Consider the following 20,253-nt stretch of genomic DNA (forward strand, 5'->3'; position numbering starts at 1 on the left):
TAAAACCAATAGTAAAAGGTTCTATAGCCATATAAATAAGAAGAAAACTAAGAAAGAAGAAGTGGGGCTGCTAAACACTGAGGATGGAGTGGAGGTTAAAGATAATCTAGGCATGGCCCAATATCTAAACAAACACTTTGCCTCAGTCTTTAATAAGGCTAAAGAGGATCTTAGGGATAATGGTAGCATGACAAATGGGAATGAGGATATGGAGGTAGATATTACCATATCTGAGGTAGAAGCGAAACTGAAACAGCTTAATGGGACTAAATCGGGGGGCCCAGATAATCTTCATCCAAGAATATTAAAGGAATTGGCACCTGAAATTGCAGCTGAAATTGCAGCCCATTAGCAAGAATTTTTAATGAATTTATAAACTCAGGAGTAGTACCGAATGATTGGAGAATTGCTAATATAGTTCCTATTTTTAAGAAAGGAAAAAAAAGTGATCCGGGTAACTACAGGCCAGTTAGTTAGACATCTGTAGTATGCAAGGTCCTGGAAAAAATTTTAAAGGAGAAATTAGTTAAGGACATTGAAGTCAATGGTAAATGGAACAAAATACAACATGGTTTTACAAAAGGTAGATCGTGCCAAACCAACCTAATCTCCTTTTTTGAAAAAGAAACAGATTTTTTAGATAAGGAAATGCAGTGGATCTAATTTACCTAGATTTCAGTAAGGCATTTGATACTGTGCCACGCGGGGAATTATTAATTAAACTGGAGAAGATGGGGATCAATATGAACATCAAAAGGTGGATAAGGAATTGGTTAAAGGGGAGACTACAATGGGTCCTACTGAAAGGCGAACTGTCAGGTTGGAGGGAGGTTACCAGTGGAGTTCCTCAGGGATCGGTTTTGGGACCAATCTTATTTAATCTTTTTATTACTGACCTCGGCACAAAAAGTGGGAGTGTACTAATAAAGTTTGCAGATGATACAAAGCTGGGAGGTATTGCCAATTCAGAGAAGGATCGGGATATTATACAGGAGGATCTGGATGACCTTGTAAACTGGAGTAATAGTAATAGGATGAAATTTAATAGTGAGAAGTGTAAGGTTATGCATTTAGGGATTAATAACAAGAATTTTAGTTATAAATTGGGGACGCATCAATTAGAAGTAACGGAAGAGGAGAAGGACCTTGGAGTATTGGTTGATCATAGGATGACTATGAGCTGCCAATGTGATATGGCTGTGAAAAAAGCTAATGCGGTTTTGGGATGCATCAGGAGAGGCATTTCCAGTAGGGATAAGGAGGTTTTAGTACCATTATACAAGGCACTGGTGAGACCTCACCTAGAATACTGTGTGCAGTTCTGGTCTCCCATGTTTAAAAAGGATGAATTCAAACTGGAGCAGGTACAGAGAAGGGCTACTAGGATGATCTGAGGAATGGAAAACTTGTCTTATGAAAGGAGACTTAAGGAGCTTGGCTTGTTTAGCCTAACTAAAAGAAGGTTGAGGGGAGATATGATTGCTCTCTATAAATATATCAGAGGGATAACTCATGGGAACAAAGCCCATTGCCAACTGTGCCCACATATCTATTCAGGGGACACCATCATAGGGCCTAATCACATCAGCCACACTATCAGAGGCTCGTTCACCTGCACATCTACCAATGTGATATATGCCATCATGTGCCAGCAATGCCCTCTGCCACGTACAATGGTCAAACTGGAAAGTCTCTACAGAAAAGAATAAATGGACACAAATCAGACCGTCAAGAATTATAACATTCAAAAACCAGTTGGAGAACTTCAATCTCTCTGGTCACTCGATTACAGACCTAAGAGTGGCTATTCTTCAACAAAAAAACTTCAAAAACAGATTCCAACAAGAGACTGCTGAATTGGAATTAATTTGGAAACTGGATACAATTAACTTAGGCTTGAATAAGGAATGGATGGGTCATTACACAAAGTAAATCTATTTCCCCATGTTTATTTCTCCCCCCCCCACTCCCCACTGTTCCTCAGACCTTCTTGTCAATTGCTGGAAATGGCCCACCTTGATTATCACTACAAAAGGTTTTCTTCCTTCCCTCCCCCCTCCCCCGCTGGTAATAGCTCATCTTAAGTGATCGCTCTCCTTACAGTGTGTATGGTAACACCCATTGAATCATGTTCTCTGTGTATATAAATCTTCCCACTGTATTTTCCACTTAATGTATCTGATGAAGTGAACTGTAACTCACGAAATCATATGCTCTCAAATAAATTTGTTAGTCTCTAAGGTGCCACAAGTACTCCTTTTCTTTTTCCAAATTTCCTGGTGCCCTATGCAGCTGCGTACTTTGCATATGGGTAAGGATGGCCCTGCTTCTTGCAGGCCATCCTGAGGTGAACACCCCATGCCTGTTCCCAGGGGCTGCTCACTCACTTCTACAGCAGGGGCTGTACCCAGGAGAAACTGCTCCCCTTACACTGCAGTGGGACTTGCCCTGCCTTTCATTTAGCAACAGCTTCTATCAGAGGTTTCCAAATTGTGGGGCATACTCCCCTAAGCATGTTCAGAAGGGATGAGTGACAATGCCAGGCACCTCAGGCCAGCCCCACCCGGTGGGGTTTGAGGATGGAGCGTCACCAGGGATGCCAACTTTCTCATGGCACAAAACTGTACACCATATCGCTGTCCCTTCCTCAAGGCCCCACCTCCCCCTCCCTCGGTGGCTTGCTCTCCCCCACTCTCACTCACTTTCACTGGGCTGGGGCAGGGGTTTGGGGTGTGGGAGGGGATGAGGGTGTTAACTGGGGGTGCAGGCTCCAGGGTGGGGCCATAAATGTGGGATTCAGAGTGTGGGAGGGGGCTAGGGTGTGGGAGGGGCTGAGGGCTCTGGGCTGGGGGTGCTGGCTCTACCCAGAGCTATGAGGGTCCCTTTTCAACAGGGTGTTCCAGTCGAAAGCCAGACACCTGGTCACCCTAAGCATCATCCTCCACCCCCTGAGTCACCTCTGCAGGCCACCCTGCCTATGTGGGTTGGGGGGTGGCACAACCAAAAATTGTAACTCAAGGAAGCCACCAATGGGGCTGGCCTGAGCTGCCTGACGTCACCACTCACCCCCAACCCCGAATGTTCCTCTGTTCCCCCCAGAGGGACATTTCCTAAAGTTTTAAAACATCAGTTCTAAATCCAGAGGTGATGTGTGCGGTGGACATGTGCCCCTCCAGAACCTTTAAATTGTGCTCCCCTCATGATCAACAGTTTCATGTCACCTCTGTACACTGTTTAAAAAGAGGACCCTCTAAAATTAATGCGAAATTGAATATCCAAGACGGGAATATCAAAGATAAGGAATGCTTGGGAAATAAGAAAAAAGAATGAGAACACAGAGAATACAAAGCAGGGGAATGAAAGAACACACACAAAAAAGTTAGGAGAGAAATACAATATGAAATGGGGGGAAAAATAAAATGAACTATAAAAAGGCAGATGGTCATCAGGGGTCACTGATATTTACTTTTTAAAAAAATTACTTTAAAACATGCTAATTCTGCATGTAGTTAAGACATGAAACCACAAGTTATTATATTACTTTTATCCAACCCTCAACTTCTGTTTGATTCACTAGATTTTTTCACCCCTTAAACTATAAGCTCTTTGAAACTTTTACTTGCTCTTATTTGTACAATCCTAGCACAATAGGACTCTTATTCTGATTGATGCCCCTAGATACTACTCCAGTGCAAAGAAACATTAATAAGGAAATGTATACAAAGTATGAACTGTGGCTTCCCACCCATACATATAAATCAAATAGCTAGGTAAGCAAATGAAGCACAAATAAACAATTAAAAAATACCTTTAGAAAAAGATTTCAAAATTCCTAGGCCCTGAGCAAGGTACGATTCAACACTGGGAACAGTGGCAGAATCTGGCCCAAAAAGATCATTTTAGAACAGGAATTAAAAATATTTTTTTTCCAAATGACACAGCTATCATTTGCTATTTGCAATTTTTATCTTGTGAGAGAGGAAAATGTCCAATATTATTTCTGTACTGATTATTTTGGTCTTTACATTTAAGTGATGCAGCATATTGTGACACCTACGCTCTATTTTATCATTTTGATTGCAATAAACAAAGAATTAATAACTTTTTCAAAATATATTTTAACAATTAATTCAAAACATCTTGAAATATCTTGTATAATAACAGGCATATTGTGTTCTTTTCCTCTGAGCTCTTATCTTTTTCTGCAGATTATTTTAGCTTTACTGTCAGTGGAGAACAAGAGTTTTGTCATGTCTATCCAGAGATGAAATCTTTTAAGAAATAACTAAGATTAGCCCTTTTAAAAATCCATATGATATTTTTTGCAAAGAAATCCACAGGTACAAAAAAAAAGTCTAAAATATACTTGGCCTGAGAGCCATGAGCTGCTGTGTTCTAATCCCAGATCTGACACTGATAGGCAGTGTCATAAATATAAAGGGAAGGGTAAACATCTTTAAATACCTCCTGGCCCGAGGAAAAGCCCTTTCACCTGTAAAGGGTTAAGGAGCTAGGATAACCTCGCTGGCACCTGACCAAAATGACCAATGAGGAGACAAGATACTTTCAAAGCTGGAAGCAGGGAGAGGGGGGAGAAACAAAGGGTTCTCTCTGTCTGTGTGATGGTTTTGCCGGGAACAGAAAGGAAATGGAGTCTTAGAACTTAGTAAGTAATCTAGCTAGATATGTGTTAGATTCTTTTTTCTTCCAATGGCTGATAAAATAGCTGTGCTGAATGGAATGTATATTCCTGTTTTTGTGTCTTTTTGTAACTTAAGGTTTTGCCTAGAGGGATTCTCTACGTTTTGAATCTGATTACCCTGTAAGGTATTTACCATCCTGATTTTGGGGGGGAAAGATGTTTCCAAGCGGGCTTTTTCCTGATTATATATTTGTTAGACGCTTGGTGGTGGCAGCAAAAAAAAGTCCAAGGGCAAAAGGTAAAACAATTTGTACCTTGGGGAAGTTTTAACCTAAGCTGGTAAAAATAAGCTTAGGGGGTTTTCATGCAGGTCCCCACATCTGTATCCTAGAGTTCAGAGTGGGGAAGGAACCTTGACAGGCAGTCTGAAAAATGTGGATAATAATGACCTTCCTGCCTAGGTATAGCTCCTCTTTACCCAGTTTTACTAAACATTTTCTTCTGTTTTAAAAGATATTATTGGTAGAATCTTTCAAAACAGAAGAAGCTTCTGTACAATCACAGTAAATTATTTGTGCAGTTATACAAAGGTCTGTATCACATCCATTATGGAGGAACATAAAACTGAACATTTTTTTAATCTAGGAATTCCTATACCTGTGACTGATTCTTATTACAGTAATCTCAATCATTTTACTGGTACCTTGCACTTCCCCATCTGTTTGTGGAAACCACTTGACCATTGTCATATGTTTAAGTCCAAATACAGCAAATAAATCAGTTCAGGAAACCCGCCATGCTTGCACAGAGCCATACGGAAATCAGTAAGGGTCCACCCATGAGGTGGATAGTCCCTATCCCAAAGAGTGTACAAACTTCAGCAAATCAAGTCCTCAGTCCCTGATGGGGGTCTTTAGGGACTAAAGCAATACAAATAAATAAATCATTCAAATGCACCAGTCAGCAGCATGTTGCTGTGTCATTAAAGGACCCCAAAGAGTGATTAGTGTCCCATTGTACTTGGCACTGTACAAGAAACACAAAGACCTTCCTGTGCCACAGAGAACCCATAATCTAATATTTTACACTGTACAAAATACGTGAATAAATAGATGAATGAAGGGTGAGGATATGATTGAGGCAGCAGTAGAGCTCAGAACATTTCTTACTCATTTAATTTCCTTGCTTCTTTCACTCTGTCCCACCCTTCTGTGGTACATGGTATGTGCCTCCTCTCTGCAGATACTGGAGGTGGTTCAGTGCTGTTGCTAGGCACTTGGCCAAGCCTCCTTGTGTACCCTGCCAGAAGACTCATTCAATTGTATATAATAATAATAATTCTCAACAGGACATTATTAGAGCAGCAACTAAGTAAATTATGCAACTGCATGTAAAACTGCTCCTACCATCTCAATTATTGAATGAGAAATAAAAACAAAATAAAATTTCCTTGCTTAATAACATCATCCTGGGGTAGCAGACTTGTCGGAGACACTGCTAGCAGACGGGAAATTACCTAATAAATATTCCACTCTGCAGCCCTGCATCTCCCACAGTTCTGAGGCACATCGGAAGTAGTGAGCAATGTAATCAGATAGGGAGGGAAGAAGAAAAAAAATAAAACACAAGATGTATCCTTTCAGAAATTTATTTTGGGACTACCTCATCCAGTACCTTCTTACCTAAGGATGCCTCTGCAGTGGAATGGAAACATACTCTGTAGAGTTTGATAAATGTACTGTATGAGGATCACGATGCTGCTCTGTAAATTTTCTCAAATGAGGCTCAAGCACAACCCACAAAGCCACTAGGGACCTTGTAGAGGGAGCCCAGATTCCCTCTGGGAACATTTTATTGATATTTTGTGTCCCATCTGTGGCAAGATTTTAACATCTTGTTTGCAGCAACTTTGAGGCTCTATGGCCCTGGCATGTTGGATAGAATGAGACTAATAGAATACGATAGGCAGGTGTCCACTACATGCTACAAACATCTATTTATGCCACAACCTTTCTAATGACTGCTGATGACCAAGACATAAAGACAAGAGCGCTATCTCCTTAAAAGCATGAAACAGAACAAATAACAAAACAAAAACAAAAACACACACCTTGGGCAGAAATGTTTCTTGAGTTCTAAGGATAACATTTTCCTCAAGAGACGTGCAGCACAGATTCTCATATAGACAGAAGTGCTAATTCTGAATCCCTGCATTTCGAAGGGAATGACAACTAGAAAAGTAGTCTGCGGGTTTGTCTAATTTAGTCATTATGATTGACCTTGACATCTAAAGATCCTCAGTTGAGGAATATAATGTACCGACACAAAGAATACTGCTAGGGCTGGTACCTATCTTTCTATGGTGCTTGGTTGTAAGACTCCATCCAAATCATCCTGGATAAACTTTAGTATAACTGGAATCGCCAGATGTGCTCCGCATAAATATAATTTTCTGGTTGAGTTCTGTCTGGGTATCAAAAGTGAATCAATGAGGCTAACAGAAAACCCTTCATGATTTCCATTTCTCTTTGAATACTCAGGCTAACTGCATGTGGTCCAGGTCCAGATGAATAAAGGGTTCCTCTTTCAGGAGATCTAGTCTATTCTGCAAGTTCAGTGGAGGTTCCTTAGCTGTTTCTATCAGGTCCAAAAAAATCTCTACTGGGTGAGTGAAGGACTAGCAGTATGATCCTCAGTGCTCTTTTCTTCTTCTGTTTCACAAATCTTTTTACACGTGCACAAGATTCTCTCTGCCTGGGACATTAATTCCATTACTTTTAAGAGATGTTTTAACCACTGGTTACTTCCTGGTTGTGGAAAGGATATGAATTCATGCTTCAGATCATAACTCAACCTCTAACCAATAAGGTTTAAGAGGAAAATTTCTCTGTGGGCAGATTATTGCCTAATTGCCTACTACAGGGTTCCAGGAACCTCCTCCAGAGTGGCTAGTACTAGACACTGTCAGAGACAGCAAACTGGCCACTGGTGTTAATTTTCATGTTCTTGTTCAGACTCACCCAATAGTATTGCTTAATGAACCAAAAGTATATGTTGTCTGAGCTTGTGGGAAATCATATGGCACAAACTGTGAATTTGAGAAAGTTGATGCTTTCCTTTTTCTGGATGAGGGCCCATGATTCCTAAGTTATCTCTTCTTCTTGGTATGCAACCCAACTAGAAATGCTTGCTTCCACAGTGAGTATGCAAGGGTAAAAAATGAACACTTTCCTTATACTTATCTGCCCCACAAAAGAATATTCAGACTTGATTTGGGAATTACATCTGATTCTGTATTGCAATCTGGTGATAGGAATGAGATATAAAATAAAAGCAAAAATTAAAATACTATTATCTGTTACCCTAATAAATACAAAGCATATTTAGATTTTCTTAAGCAATTAAGATATTCCTTACCAATATAAATACCAAGTTAGATCCATAACCCAGTTTTACATTATGATATAAAATAAAAATATCCCAGCCACTTATTATATTTTAATTTATATAAGTAAAATAATAACTGTGTGGACTTGTATTATACTGTGACTACACTCTCTTAAAATAGTGTAATAAAAATAGTGTAATAAAAATAGATTATGACTTTGAGTTTGATGAAAACATTAAACACATGAATAGGCTTGTTAATTTTCAGTATTAGCAAGTAAGATATATCGAATGGAAAGCTATGTTTCACTTTTCAAAACTAAAACTATGTCTAAGCATGTTCACAGAACCTCGTTAGGAAGAAATTGTGCTGTGCTTAGCTTCAACAGTATCATTCCTATTTCCCAGAGATTTCCTTCATCAGTGGATATAGCAGATTCATCTCTTCACATTTTCATATTACTCTGTCATTGTCATCTACTAAGGTTTCCATACAGAAAGTCCCACTCCCATTATAGAACCCTGCCATTCAGACGACTATAAGCACCTAGTCTAAGCACCTAGTCTTTACCACGATGCTGGTGGTAGTCATAGCCAAGCCCTGGTTGCAGAGGAGGCACCTGGACCTGTTCATGCATGAATTTTGGTAAGATCCAAAACCACAGAAGCAGAACATGTCATGAAGATTAAAATCCTAGAGATGAAGCAGGACCACAATTTTGAGGTGCTGAACCTACAGTGAGTCTAATGAAGAGTTCCCTGCTTCCCAGAAGGCGGATAGCTCACTTGGGATTAGGCTTAGACATTTTAATAGGTGAGATTCCACATGAGGCATCTCCAGAGGTTTCTGATAAAGTTACAGAACAATCCCAAACTGAATTCAGGATTAGGGTCCTAGTGTCAAGCCAGGAGTTGAGGTTGCTGAAAGAACGAATGAGTATATTCATCTTCCAGATCCCGAGGTGCGCATGATGGATGCCAGTCTTCAGGAATGGGGATCACACTTGGGGAAAAGAACAGCATCAGAGATTGTGGGACCATATCATGCCACCACAAAAAAAAGGAAAAGAAAAGAAACAAAGCACCAACTTTTTATAGCTCAAACAGTCAAGACTGCCTTCAAAATGTCCAACGTTACATCAAAAGTGACCACATATTAGTCCAGTCCAATGTCTCCATCACTGAGAAATTTATCTCAATAATCAGGGATAGGAAATTCAAGTCACAGTACTCTATTCACAGATGATGGAGATAATTTCCTGGGCAAATGTAAACTTAACTTCCATCAGAGTGGTTCATATAAAGGGAATGCTAAAACAGATGGTGGGCTAGTTCAGCAGGCAATCCATAGAGAAATCAGAATGGAACCTGAACCGGCAGGTATTCAGCCTAATAACAAACAGATTCAGCCACCTGAAAGTGGACCTGTTTGGCTATTACAGGCACAGAAAAGCTAGACCAGTATTTCACAAGAGATGCAGATCCCAATCTCTAGACACAGATGCCTTTGCCCACAGATGGCTCAAAACTTGGCTCCATACATTCCCACCCCTTGTTTTGATAAGGAAGGTGATTTTTTTTAAAAAAAAGATAAGAACTAGCAGATGTGTCACTCACTCGTGCCTGAAATGGTTCTTGGACCTAACTTACTGGGCAGGGAGACTGGATGTACCATGAGCCCATTCTCCATGCAGATCTGGACCGTCTACTAATGACCACATGGCTATGGAAAAGGAACTCCTAAACACTATATGCAGGGACATGCACAAGCCGGGAGGTCAAACAGGGCTCCCCCCCCCAATAATAGTCAGGGTCAGAGAATTCCTTCAGCCCCAGGGCCTCAGCAGGGAGAGCAAGCTCCTCTGGTCCCGGCGGGAGCTGATAGCTGTTCCAGCTCTGCAGTGGAGGTGGGAGGGAAGGTGGGTGGCTTGCTCCTCTGACCCCGGGCATTGGCAGAGAAGTCACAGAATGTGCCCCTCCAAAAGGGGTCAAATTTAAATTCCTGTGCACGCCCTGACTATATGATTTTCTCTAATGGTAGTAAATATTCTTCTGGCTTCTTTCACCTACAAAGAGGTAGTCCTCTATTTTGTACAATTCAGCACATAGTTCAAGAATCCCAGACACCCAAGCATTCCAATTATCCTAATCTTTCTCCACAAAGGTTTGGACACAGAATTTTGACCCAGCACTTTAGCATATCAGGTTTCTACCCTCAGCAGTGTCCTCTATGGAAAATCCTCTGGCTTCTTAGTTTCAAGATTTCTAAGGGCTGTTAGGCTCTTAGTCCTTCAAGTGCTTACAGTTCTCCTTTGAACCTTGGACATCTGTCACTCCCTTTAACTCTTTCAAAACTGTTGCCATCACCTTAGCTAGGGGAGTTTCAGAGATTGCAGCATTATCCATGCAACTCCATATTGAATTTTCTATAAGGATAAAGTAGTTTTCATAGAGTCCTTCATACCAAAAGTGAACAAATTTCATGTTTCAAAGAAAATAATCAGTTCTTCAGGGAAATAAAAGTACACTCTACAATATCCCTAGGAGGCAGAGACGGGGCTGCCTCATATAGCCAGGGGTGGAGCTATTGGTACAAAGCAAAAGCGCAGCCTCCTACGAGTACTGCTAGGCAAAATTCTCCAACTCTGGTGCACTGGGCATGCACATACTTACGTGGAATACATGGCTGCATCTGTTTGAAGAAATACAAAATAAGGCTGTGCAAGAACCACTAGCAAAATTAAAGTTCTGACATGACTATTGTCACCAAGAACTTATAGTGGTTTGAGGTTTACTTTGCTGTTCTCATTTCAAGCAAAAGTTAGTCGCACTTCCTTAAATTAAATTCAAAGAAAAAATTTTGACTGAATTAAGACTGCAGATCGTCCCTAGTTAAACATTTAGAAAGAAAATATATTTCTATAGAGATTTAACAGTAAAATAAAAAAGTGTTGTGTAGCACTTTCATTAATACTAAAAATTCTACAATAAATGCTGTCATATGAACCATATGACGTTAATGTTGGGCAGTGCTGGAAATGAGGAGGAGGGTATAGGTGATACCAAACCTCTACACCTCACTGCTTCTGCCAGCTGTAAACTGGAAAAAGCTGGAGCATACCATAACTTCTGAGCGGTACACAAACACTTACTTTCCAATTCGAGCACTTCTGGTAGGGCTAGGCTCACCTTTAATATCCCACAAATAAAAAAATGTATATAATATACTAGATACAGAACTAACTAAAAAATAAACTATGGACAGGTCACCCACTCTTATTCATGCTGAGTAGTTCCTGACTCAGCTAATAGTTCCACTGAAACTAATGCCAGTGCTCATGGAGGTAAAGAGTAATAAAATTGAGCCCTATGTTAATACAACATTAGGGTGAGATATTTAAACACAAAAGTTGTTAGAAAATGCAAAAATTAAGGTTTTCACAGTAACATTATGTGCATGGGAGCCCCAATTCTGGTCTGTGTCCGAGCTGTGCTGAGCACAACTTGGGATGGGAAATGCAAGTTCCTGAGGTAAAGTAGAGTACATCTGTCAGTGCTCTGCTCAATGCTGGTTATCCACTGTCTACCCACAACCAGGGATTACTGGGTGCAGTGATGCCACAGACACAAGTATGCTAGGTTCTGTGAATCTTCTCCATCTCTCTCCACCCAAAGACTTTCTGGATACTTTGCACCTCCAGAGAATCATAAGGAAAACTGAAAGGAGGCCAAGTTCTGGAATAGGATAGATATACTGTATATCTAATTAGTCTAATTAATAAACAAAATATATGTGCATTGTAGCTGAGTTAATGTTACCAGGAGAAATTTAGAGCTTTTGCATTTCCATGAACATTTAGTTTTGAAATATGTAAAGTTAAGTGTTACAATAACAGATTTTTATGTGGGGAAGAGGGTATTTGTTTTGCGGGGTGATTGCATTCAAATCTTTTCTTATTTTCTAAGGAAATGGAAAGATGAAGCTGTCCATTTATGCTAGTCTGCAAGTGGTCCAAACTAGGATTAGAGCACATGGCTCATTGAAACAAATTGGGTGGCAGGGAGGAGAGAGTTCCCACTCTTAGTGTTATTGTTTAGCTGCTGCTTTTGTCTTCAAAACTGGATTCACGAGGCAGCGTGTCTGAAAAAGCAACACATGAAGGCAACATAAAAAGATAGAAATATAATTTGCATTTTTGGAAGACTGCTGTGTGTTTTAATGACACATTTACATTTCTCGTTTGCACTGCGATGTAACAACAAACATCAGGCTCTGTTAAAATATTAGCAGATACCTAGACCCATGTGATATTTCAATACTTATATTTTAATTTAAAATTTTCTGCAAACATAGCAGTCTATTACACAGTAAGAACTATTTCCAGACAGTTTTGAGGTATGCTTTCTTTTATCTCTCTCTCCACCCCCACCCCACTCATTTCTGAAGTGCCTGAGATGGCTCTTGGAAGTCTCTCTGAAGTCTCTCTGGGTCAGAAATATCATAAAAAATGGAAAGGGATTTTTTTTATTTTATTTTATTTTCAATCTCTTTTTCAATAAATCTAAAACAGCTAAATGGACTTTTCCTCAATATTTCTAAAAAAAACCAAAACAACCTCATGCAGCAGCCAAATGAGTCAAGTTACAGTCAACTTTCTACATACCCTAACTATAACTTATAATAGACATATCAGAATGAGAAGTGATATATAGCACTGTATTTTAGGAAATCAGCCATTGTGCTTTAGCAGAGGCATGTTGTGCTTGTTTCATAGTATTTACATATAAAAAGAATGCCTTTTAAACACAGAATCTGAAACATGAAAACCTAAATTTAAAATAATCCATGCATACATGATTTGGATAATGACACAGAGAGTACACTTATGAAGTCTATGGATGGTACCAAGTTGGGAGGGGTTTCAAGCACTTTGGAGGACAGGATTAGAATTAGGGTTAGGGTTATGGAGGGAATAATCAACAGCACAAATACAAAATGAGAAAGGACTACCTAAGAAGGAGTACTGCAGAAAAGGATCTGGGGCTACAATGGATCACAAACTAAATACGAGTCAACAATGTAATACTGTTGCAAAAAAAGCAGACATCATTCTGGGATGTATTAGCAGAGACTTGTAAGCAAGACATGAGAAAATTCTTCCTCTCTATTCAGCACTGATAAGTCTAGAAGAGAGCTAAATGTCTAAATGACTAAATGTCTAGACAACATGATCTATGAGAAAAGATTGGAAAAATTGGGTTTGTTTAGTTTGGAGAAGAGAAGACTAAGTGGGGGCATGATAACAGTCTTCAAGTATGTAAAAGGTTGTTAGAAAGAGGAGAGTGATAAATTGTTCTCCTTAACCACTGATGACATGATGAGAAGTAATGGGCTTAAATTGCAGCAAAGGAGATTTAGGTTAGACATTAGGAAAATCTTCCGAACTGGAAGGGTAGTTAAGCATGGGAACAAATTATCTAGGGAACTGTGGAATCTCTGTCAATGGAGGTTTTTAAAAACATATTAGAAAAATACCTGTCACAGATGGTCTAGATGATACTTAGTCCTGCCTAAAAGTACAGGAGACTGGACCAGATTTATCAAGGTCCCTTCCAATCCTATATTTCTATGATTCAATTTAGCTATTTTATTCATGAATAAGAACTAATGGAGAATTACTGATTCATCGATCTACAGGCAGATACATAAGATCCTGATTTGGTAAATCTAAACTTTGGCTGTTTTAGAGAGACTACCCAAAAAGTACATATTCCATATATCAATATTTTTGTTTGTTTACTTACGTATCTCTGTGACCCATCATATTCACACCTCTCTATTTTTCCCAGGCTGCCATCTGAAAAGTAGAGTTTCTCTGCACTGTGATCAATGGTAAGTCCATTTGGTGTGAGGATATCAGTACTGATAATAATCTGTGCATTTTTCCCAGAAAGGGTAGATCTCATGATGCTTGGATGCTGCTCATTCCAGTTAGTCCAAAACATTAAACTGTATTAACATCAAAATAATAAAAAGCTGTAAGCTAAACTTGTCTTTATTTTACTTCCTACGTTAATTCCACTTATAAATTAAGAATATGAAAAACATGTACCTTCATATATAGTTATAGTTTATATAGTATTTCCAATTAAATTATAATAAAAATCAATTATTGCAGTTTATTCTGTTTTAATGAGTGCTCTGGGATTCTTTTGGTCTAATATTTTAAGTAGTGCACCTTTCTCCAAGTTATGAAAATCAATTATTTCTAAGAATGGATAACACGTATGACAGTCAATAATTTTCAAATTATAGTAGATCCTTGACTCAAATGCAAGCATGGACTTTTTGTCTTTCCACAAATCTTTTGAGTTTTTATCCTCAATTCTGTCACCTGTTTTTTTCTAAACTAGGGAAAATCCATCTTACAAGGCCCTACCCAGGTCACTTATGCCCTGTAGTGAGGCTGTGAGAGACATGCTACATGGAGATTTCAGAGTAGCAGCCGTGTTAGTCTGTATTCGCAAAAAGAAAAGGAGTACTTGTGGCACCTTAGAGACTAACAAATTTATTGGAGCATAAGCTTTCGTGAGCTACAGCTCACTTCATCGGATGCATTTGGTGGAAAAAAACAGAGGAGAGATTTATATACACACACACAGAGAACATGAAACAATGGGTTTATCATACACACTGTAAGGAGAGTGATCACTTAAGATAAGCCATCACCAACAGCGGGGGGGGGGGGGGAAAGGAGGAAAACCTTTCATGGTGACAAGCAGGTAGGCTAATTCCAGCAGTTAACAAGAATATCAGAGGAACAGTGGGGGGTGGGGTGGGAGAGTAGATGCAGAAATACTGCAAATGGGGGCTGCTTACACAGACTATAGTGGATGATGTATATTTCACAACAAGAACATACCTCCCAATTTACATAAAGTTACTTCAGAATCTATGACAGGTTTCAGAGTAGCAGCCGTGTTAGTCTGTATTCGCAAAAAGAAAAGGAGTACTTGTGGCACCTTAGAGACTAACAAATTTATTAGAGCATAAGCTTTCGTGAGCTACAGCTGAAGCCACAAGTACTCCTTTTCTTTTTTCAGAATCTATGCTACATTACTGACTGAAATGACATGTTTGGCTACTTAGGTTCTAATGTGCCATAAGAGAAGTTCAATTAGAGAGAGAGAGAGAGAGAGAGAGAGAGAGAGAGGCTTGACTCTCAATGGTACATGTCCTCCTAAGACACAGCAATTTTTTAAAATTCTACCTTTACTAGTCTAAATTTAGACACCCATTTGCCCTTTGACTAGGTCATTTTCATGGACACATACACTAGTAAGACAAGAAACCGAAGATTTATTTTAAGACAGTAAAATATTTGTATTTCCAGCTTTTACTTAAGAAATTTGAGCTGTATATTACAGAAGTGAACAGCTCAATGGAGAATACTTATCCTTTCTGTTCTACTGTAAATATTTCAGGCAGGTTTTCTTATTTTTTCAAACATCGGCTTGAAGGGTTTTTGGTAAAGCATAGTACAAAAATATTTGAGCATGATCTTCTATCTAAAAGATTATTTGGATTAAATGAGACATTTTAGGATTTCTGGAAATGCTTTCAAAAATAAAAGCATGAAATTTGGTTCCTGAAACTATATTTAGGCATTTGCCTGTTCTTCGAAAGTGCTGAGTACCAGAGTTTTCACTTACATGAATGGGGAGATGCTCGATGCTCAGCACTTTTGAAAATTCAAAAACTAGTAATATAGATGTGGTACATACTTTTGGCATTCATCAAGAGCTAGTACATGTGGATGATCATCTTCAGACATTGTTATTACTGCCTCCCTGTTGAAAGCCCCTTGTCGTTTCTGGTCAACTGTATGTCTTGTGATAGATGATGTAGTAGAGCTGGTCCAATAGAGAGTATCCCAAGCTCTATGATAGGCAAGTCCTTCCACAGAACCTACATCTGATAAAGACAATTACAAAGAAAATATATTACTTCTTGCTATCAAAGAAAGGGATTTTTTTTCTAAATAGTACTTGTTGAGTAACACAGTGGTTCAGATATTTTAACTTTTCCCATTTCCTACTTTTTTTTTATTCCAGCATCACACATTGAGATCCAGAGAGATTAAATGATGTATTTTAGGTCACACACAAAGTTTGTGGTGGAACTGGGCTTGAAATCCAGATGTTAAACAGAAAATAATTTTCCCCCTCTACACAGTCATTCCTCTATTATCTTACTAACTTTCAAACTAAAATTGTTGGCAGTATCTTTAAGCTTATATTATCTATATATATATTCCAAGAAACACATTCTCCGTCCCAGATTTTAAAGTTTCCTATCACTCCGATGCAAACAAATGGTACAATGGGCGTTGGAGGTGATGGAACTGCAACACCACACCAGGGAAGGAAAATAAAGAATGGATTTATCTAACTTTCCATCTAACTCATAACATCCACAACAACAGGAAACTTCAGTTAAGTTCCTTCCTCTTCCCATTGTTTACTTATAACCTGATATTAAGATTCGCTGTGCACTCACAATTTCCATTGAAATCTATGGAGGACTTATAAAAATCAATCCATTAAACATTTCATTATCAGTTTAAAGAAAATAAAGTAAAATAAAACCACGGAAGAGTAAGCAAATATCATCTGCAAATATTAAACTAATATGATACAGAACACCCGTGAACTGTTAAATCCATTAATATAATATTTTCAGTACAATACTGCCAGCCAATATTTTAAAAATTGGGACCTTTTATGAAACCAGTAGTCAAGTGAAAGTCTACAACTGACACTGAAGACTGAGTAAGCTCACCTTTTTTTTTAATTATACTTATTATTAAACAGTATCTGAGTTCATATGTTGTAAATGTAGATATCCATTTGCATTAATGAATGAATTCTTTTTTTCAGTGTTAACTGATTGTTTGTTTTCATATCTGAAAATGTTTAGAAAAACCTTCTGCATCAAAATACATTTTTTAAACAAACTACTGTACTGTGCACTTTCATCCTACATGAAAAATATGAAGAAGAAACAAAAGCAAATGAAATTAATAGCCAGCTAAGGAATACCTTTAATGCTGTCAAGAAAAGATAAATTGTAGACTACCGATTCCAATAAATAAAAGTGACACTGGCAGAAACTGGAGTAATTATTTCTTACTATTGTGTTCCCAATCACTAAGACAACATAACTGACACTCTGATTCTTTATCTATTTAGTGTTTAACACAAAAAACAGAATTAGGCAGAAAGTTAGATGCAATGTATTACATTTCTAGATTTTCCTTCAATGACTCATTTTATAATATGCTGTATTTATTAACTTGATTATTATTTTTTATATTTGGCATTGTCAAGGATATTATTTTCATCCTAGAAGTAATATATAGAAAACAGACACTCAGCAAACTTAGTTAATTTACTTTATCTACAGTAGTTCATACACACAAGGCAACAAAAAAGTATTAGCTATGAATGTGTCACTTTCACTGATTCATTCAATATTTTTTCAAAAGTCTCCAGAGGTGACCCTGGCAATTACAGGCCAGAAAGCCTATCTCCAATATCAGGCAAACTGGCTGAAACGCTAGTCAAGAACAGAATTATCAGACACATAGATGAACACGATATATTGGGGGAAGAGTCATTGTGGCTTTTCTAAAGGGAAATCATGCCTCGCCAATCTATTAGAATTCTCTGAGGGTGTCAACAAGCATGTGGACAAAGAGGTCCAGTTAAGATAGTATACTTGGACTTTCAGAAAGCCTTTGACAAGGACCTATGTAAAAAAGCTCTTAAGCAAAGTAAGCAGTTATGAGATACCAAGGAAGGTCCTTTCATGGATCAGTAACTGGTTAAAAGTCAGGAAACAAAGCATAAGTGAGAATAAATGGTCAGTTTTCACAGTGGGGAGAGGTAAATAGCAGGGTCCTCCAAGGATCAATACTGTTCAACATATTCATAAATGATCCTGAAAAGGGAGTAAACAGAGAGGAAGCAAAGTTTGCTGATGATACAAAATTAATGAAGATAGTTAAGTGCAAAGTGCACTGCGAATAGTTACAAAGGGATCTCATAAAATTGAGTGACTGGGCAAGAATTTGACAAATGAAATTCAACATTGATCAGTGCAAAGTAATGCACATTGGAAAACATAATCCCAACTATACATACAAAAGGAGATGGTCTAAATCAGCTGTTACTACTCAAGAAAGAGATGTTGCATCATTGTGGGTAGTTCTCTGAAAACATCTGCTCAACATACGCCACATCAGTCAAAAAACCTAACAGAGTGTTAGGAACCATTAAGAAAGGGATAAATAATAAGAAACAACAATGTCATAATGTCACTACGTAAATCTGTGGTTCACCCACACCCTGAATACTGCATGCAGTTTGCATCACTCCATCTCTAAAAAGACACATTAGAATTGGAAAAAGTATGGGGAACAGCAACAAAATTATCTAGGGTAGAGAACAGCTTCCATATGAGGAACAATTAAAAAGACTGGGACTGTTCAGCTTAGAAAGAGACAACTAAGGAGGGATATATGATAGAGGTCTATAATATCACAAATGGTGTGGAGCATGTGAATAAAGAAATGTTATTTACCCCTTTGCATAATATGAGAACCAGATGTTACCCAATGAAATTAATAGGCAGCAGGGTTAAAACAAGCACAAGGAAGTCCTTCTGCACACAACACACCATCAACCTATGGAACTTGTTGCCTTCCCAGGGGATGTTGTGAAGGCCAAAATTATAATTGGGTTAAAAATAACATAAAATGACTTTGTGGAGGATAGGTCCAGCAATGGCTATTTAGACAAGATGGCCATGAATGCAAGCGTAGAGCCATGTTCTGTCCCTAAATCTCTAACTGCCAGAAGCTGGGATTGGATGACAGGGGATGGATCAGTTGATAATTGCCCTGTTATGTTAATTCCCTCTGAAGCATCTGACACTGGCCACTGCTGGAAACAGAATACTGAGCTAGATGAGCCATTGACCATATTGCTTAGACCATTCTTATGTTCTTATTGATCTACTTTTCTAAAATTTCTCCCTCTGACTAGCTTTCTCAGAGCTTCCCCTAGCTAAACTTTCATGCCATGTCAGCAAGGAACCACTTGTATCTCTATTGAGATAAGCATATGATATTCACTTATGGTCAATATATTTCCTCGGTTACCGCAATACATAAAGAAGATATACGTTCAAGAGGCCTTTCATTTTCTTTTTATAAGGGATAGTGACCTCACAGAATACTTTATTACAATATGGTTCCAGCTTATGCATATGGATCTATTGAAGCAAATATTACAAAAAAGGATAATTAAAAGCCCATAATTTTGCTCCTCTGAAGATATATATATATCATTAAGATGGATTTTTACACTTGGGTCTTAGCTGCCTAAAACAAGATAAGAAAAATTCAATTCTAGCGTATCTTGTTATTTGGCTTTCTAATAATGTCTCTACTACTCCTTCCAGATGGTTTGGACAGTCTTGTTTTATAAACTGGAAGAAGTGCAGGGGCTTTTAAGGAAACACTGGGATGTTGGTCCTGCATACCTGACCTGACAGCCTGAAAAAAGATTTACTCTAAAGCTATAGGAATTTAAAAAACAACAACAATATAATTGAAAATTCAACCCTCATGAGAGATAGGACTCAAACTTTAGTGAAGACATTACTAGAAAAGAAAATTAGGAAGAAATTTTTTCTTCATTCTTCTGAATAACTTCACTAATCTTCACTTATTGGAACAGAATAATGCAGTAATAAAAAAGATGGAACAATGCAGCGGTGGATTTTAGGAGAAAAAGCCCTAAGAACAATCCACAGGAACCCATAGGAAAGACACTTCTGATTGAAACACCTTCCATCTAAAGGAGATGCCAGAATATACATGAAGGTTGGGCTTGCCTTTGGTGATTGGGTTTCTTGAGGTTGTATATGCTTTTCCTATAAAACAACAAATCTGTCTGACAAATGAAGTGATAGAAGAATTTTTATGTTTGTATTTTGAGTAAAAGAAAAAATGAAATTTATTTCTGTACTGCTTATTTCAATTTAGTAGGATCCTCTCAAAAGCTATGCTCTCAGGTATAAATTGAGAGATTCGGATACCAAAACAGGCCTTCAGACAAAAGGTTCTTCTTGGAGGTAGAGGCAGTTTAGGAAGTTG

The 20,253-nt window shown here is 38.3% G+C and overlaps 1 protein-coding gene across 1 annotated transcript in view; it reads right to left on the minus strand.

The window, feature by feature from the left end:
• Nucleotides 1-20,253, minus strand: part of LRP1B (LDL receptor related protein 1B) — a 1,336,604-nt gene that overhangs the window by 330,222 nt on the left and 986,129 nt on the right. The window contains exons 42-43 of the mRNA XM_043505072.1: nucleotides 15,815-16,004; nucleotides 13,835-14,039 (exon numbers count right to left, since the gene is read on the minus strand). Of these exons, the coding sequence (XP_043361007.1) occupies nucleotides 13,835-14,039; nucleotides 15,815-16,004 (395 nt within the window). The remainder of the gene's footprint in view (nucleotides 1-13,834; nucleotides 14,040-15,814; nucleotides 16,005-20,253) is intronic.

This window comes from Dermochelys coriacea, chromosome 11 (assembly GCF_009764565.3).
Source record: "Dermochelys coriacea isolate rDerCor1 chromosome 11, rDerCor1.pri.v4, whole genome shotgun sequence".
Lineage (NCBI taxonomy): Eukaryota > Metazoa > Chordata > Testudines > Dermochelyidae > Dermochelys > Dermochelys coriacea.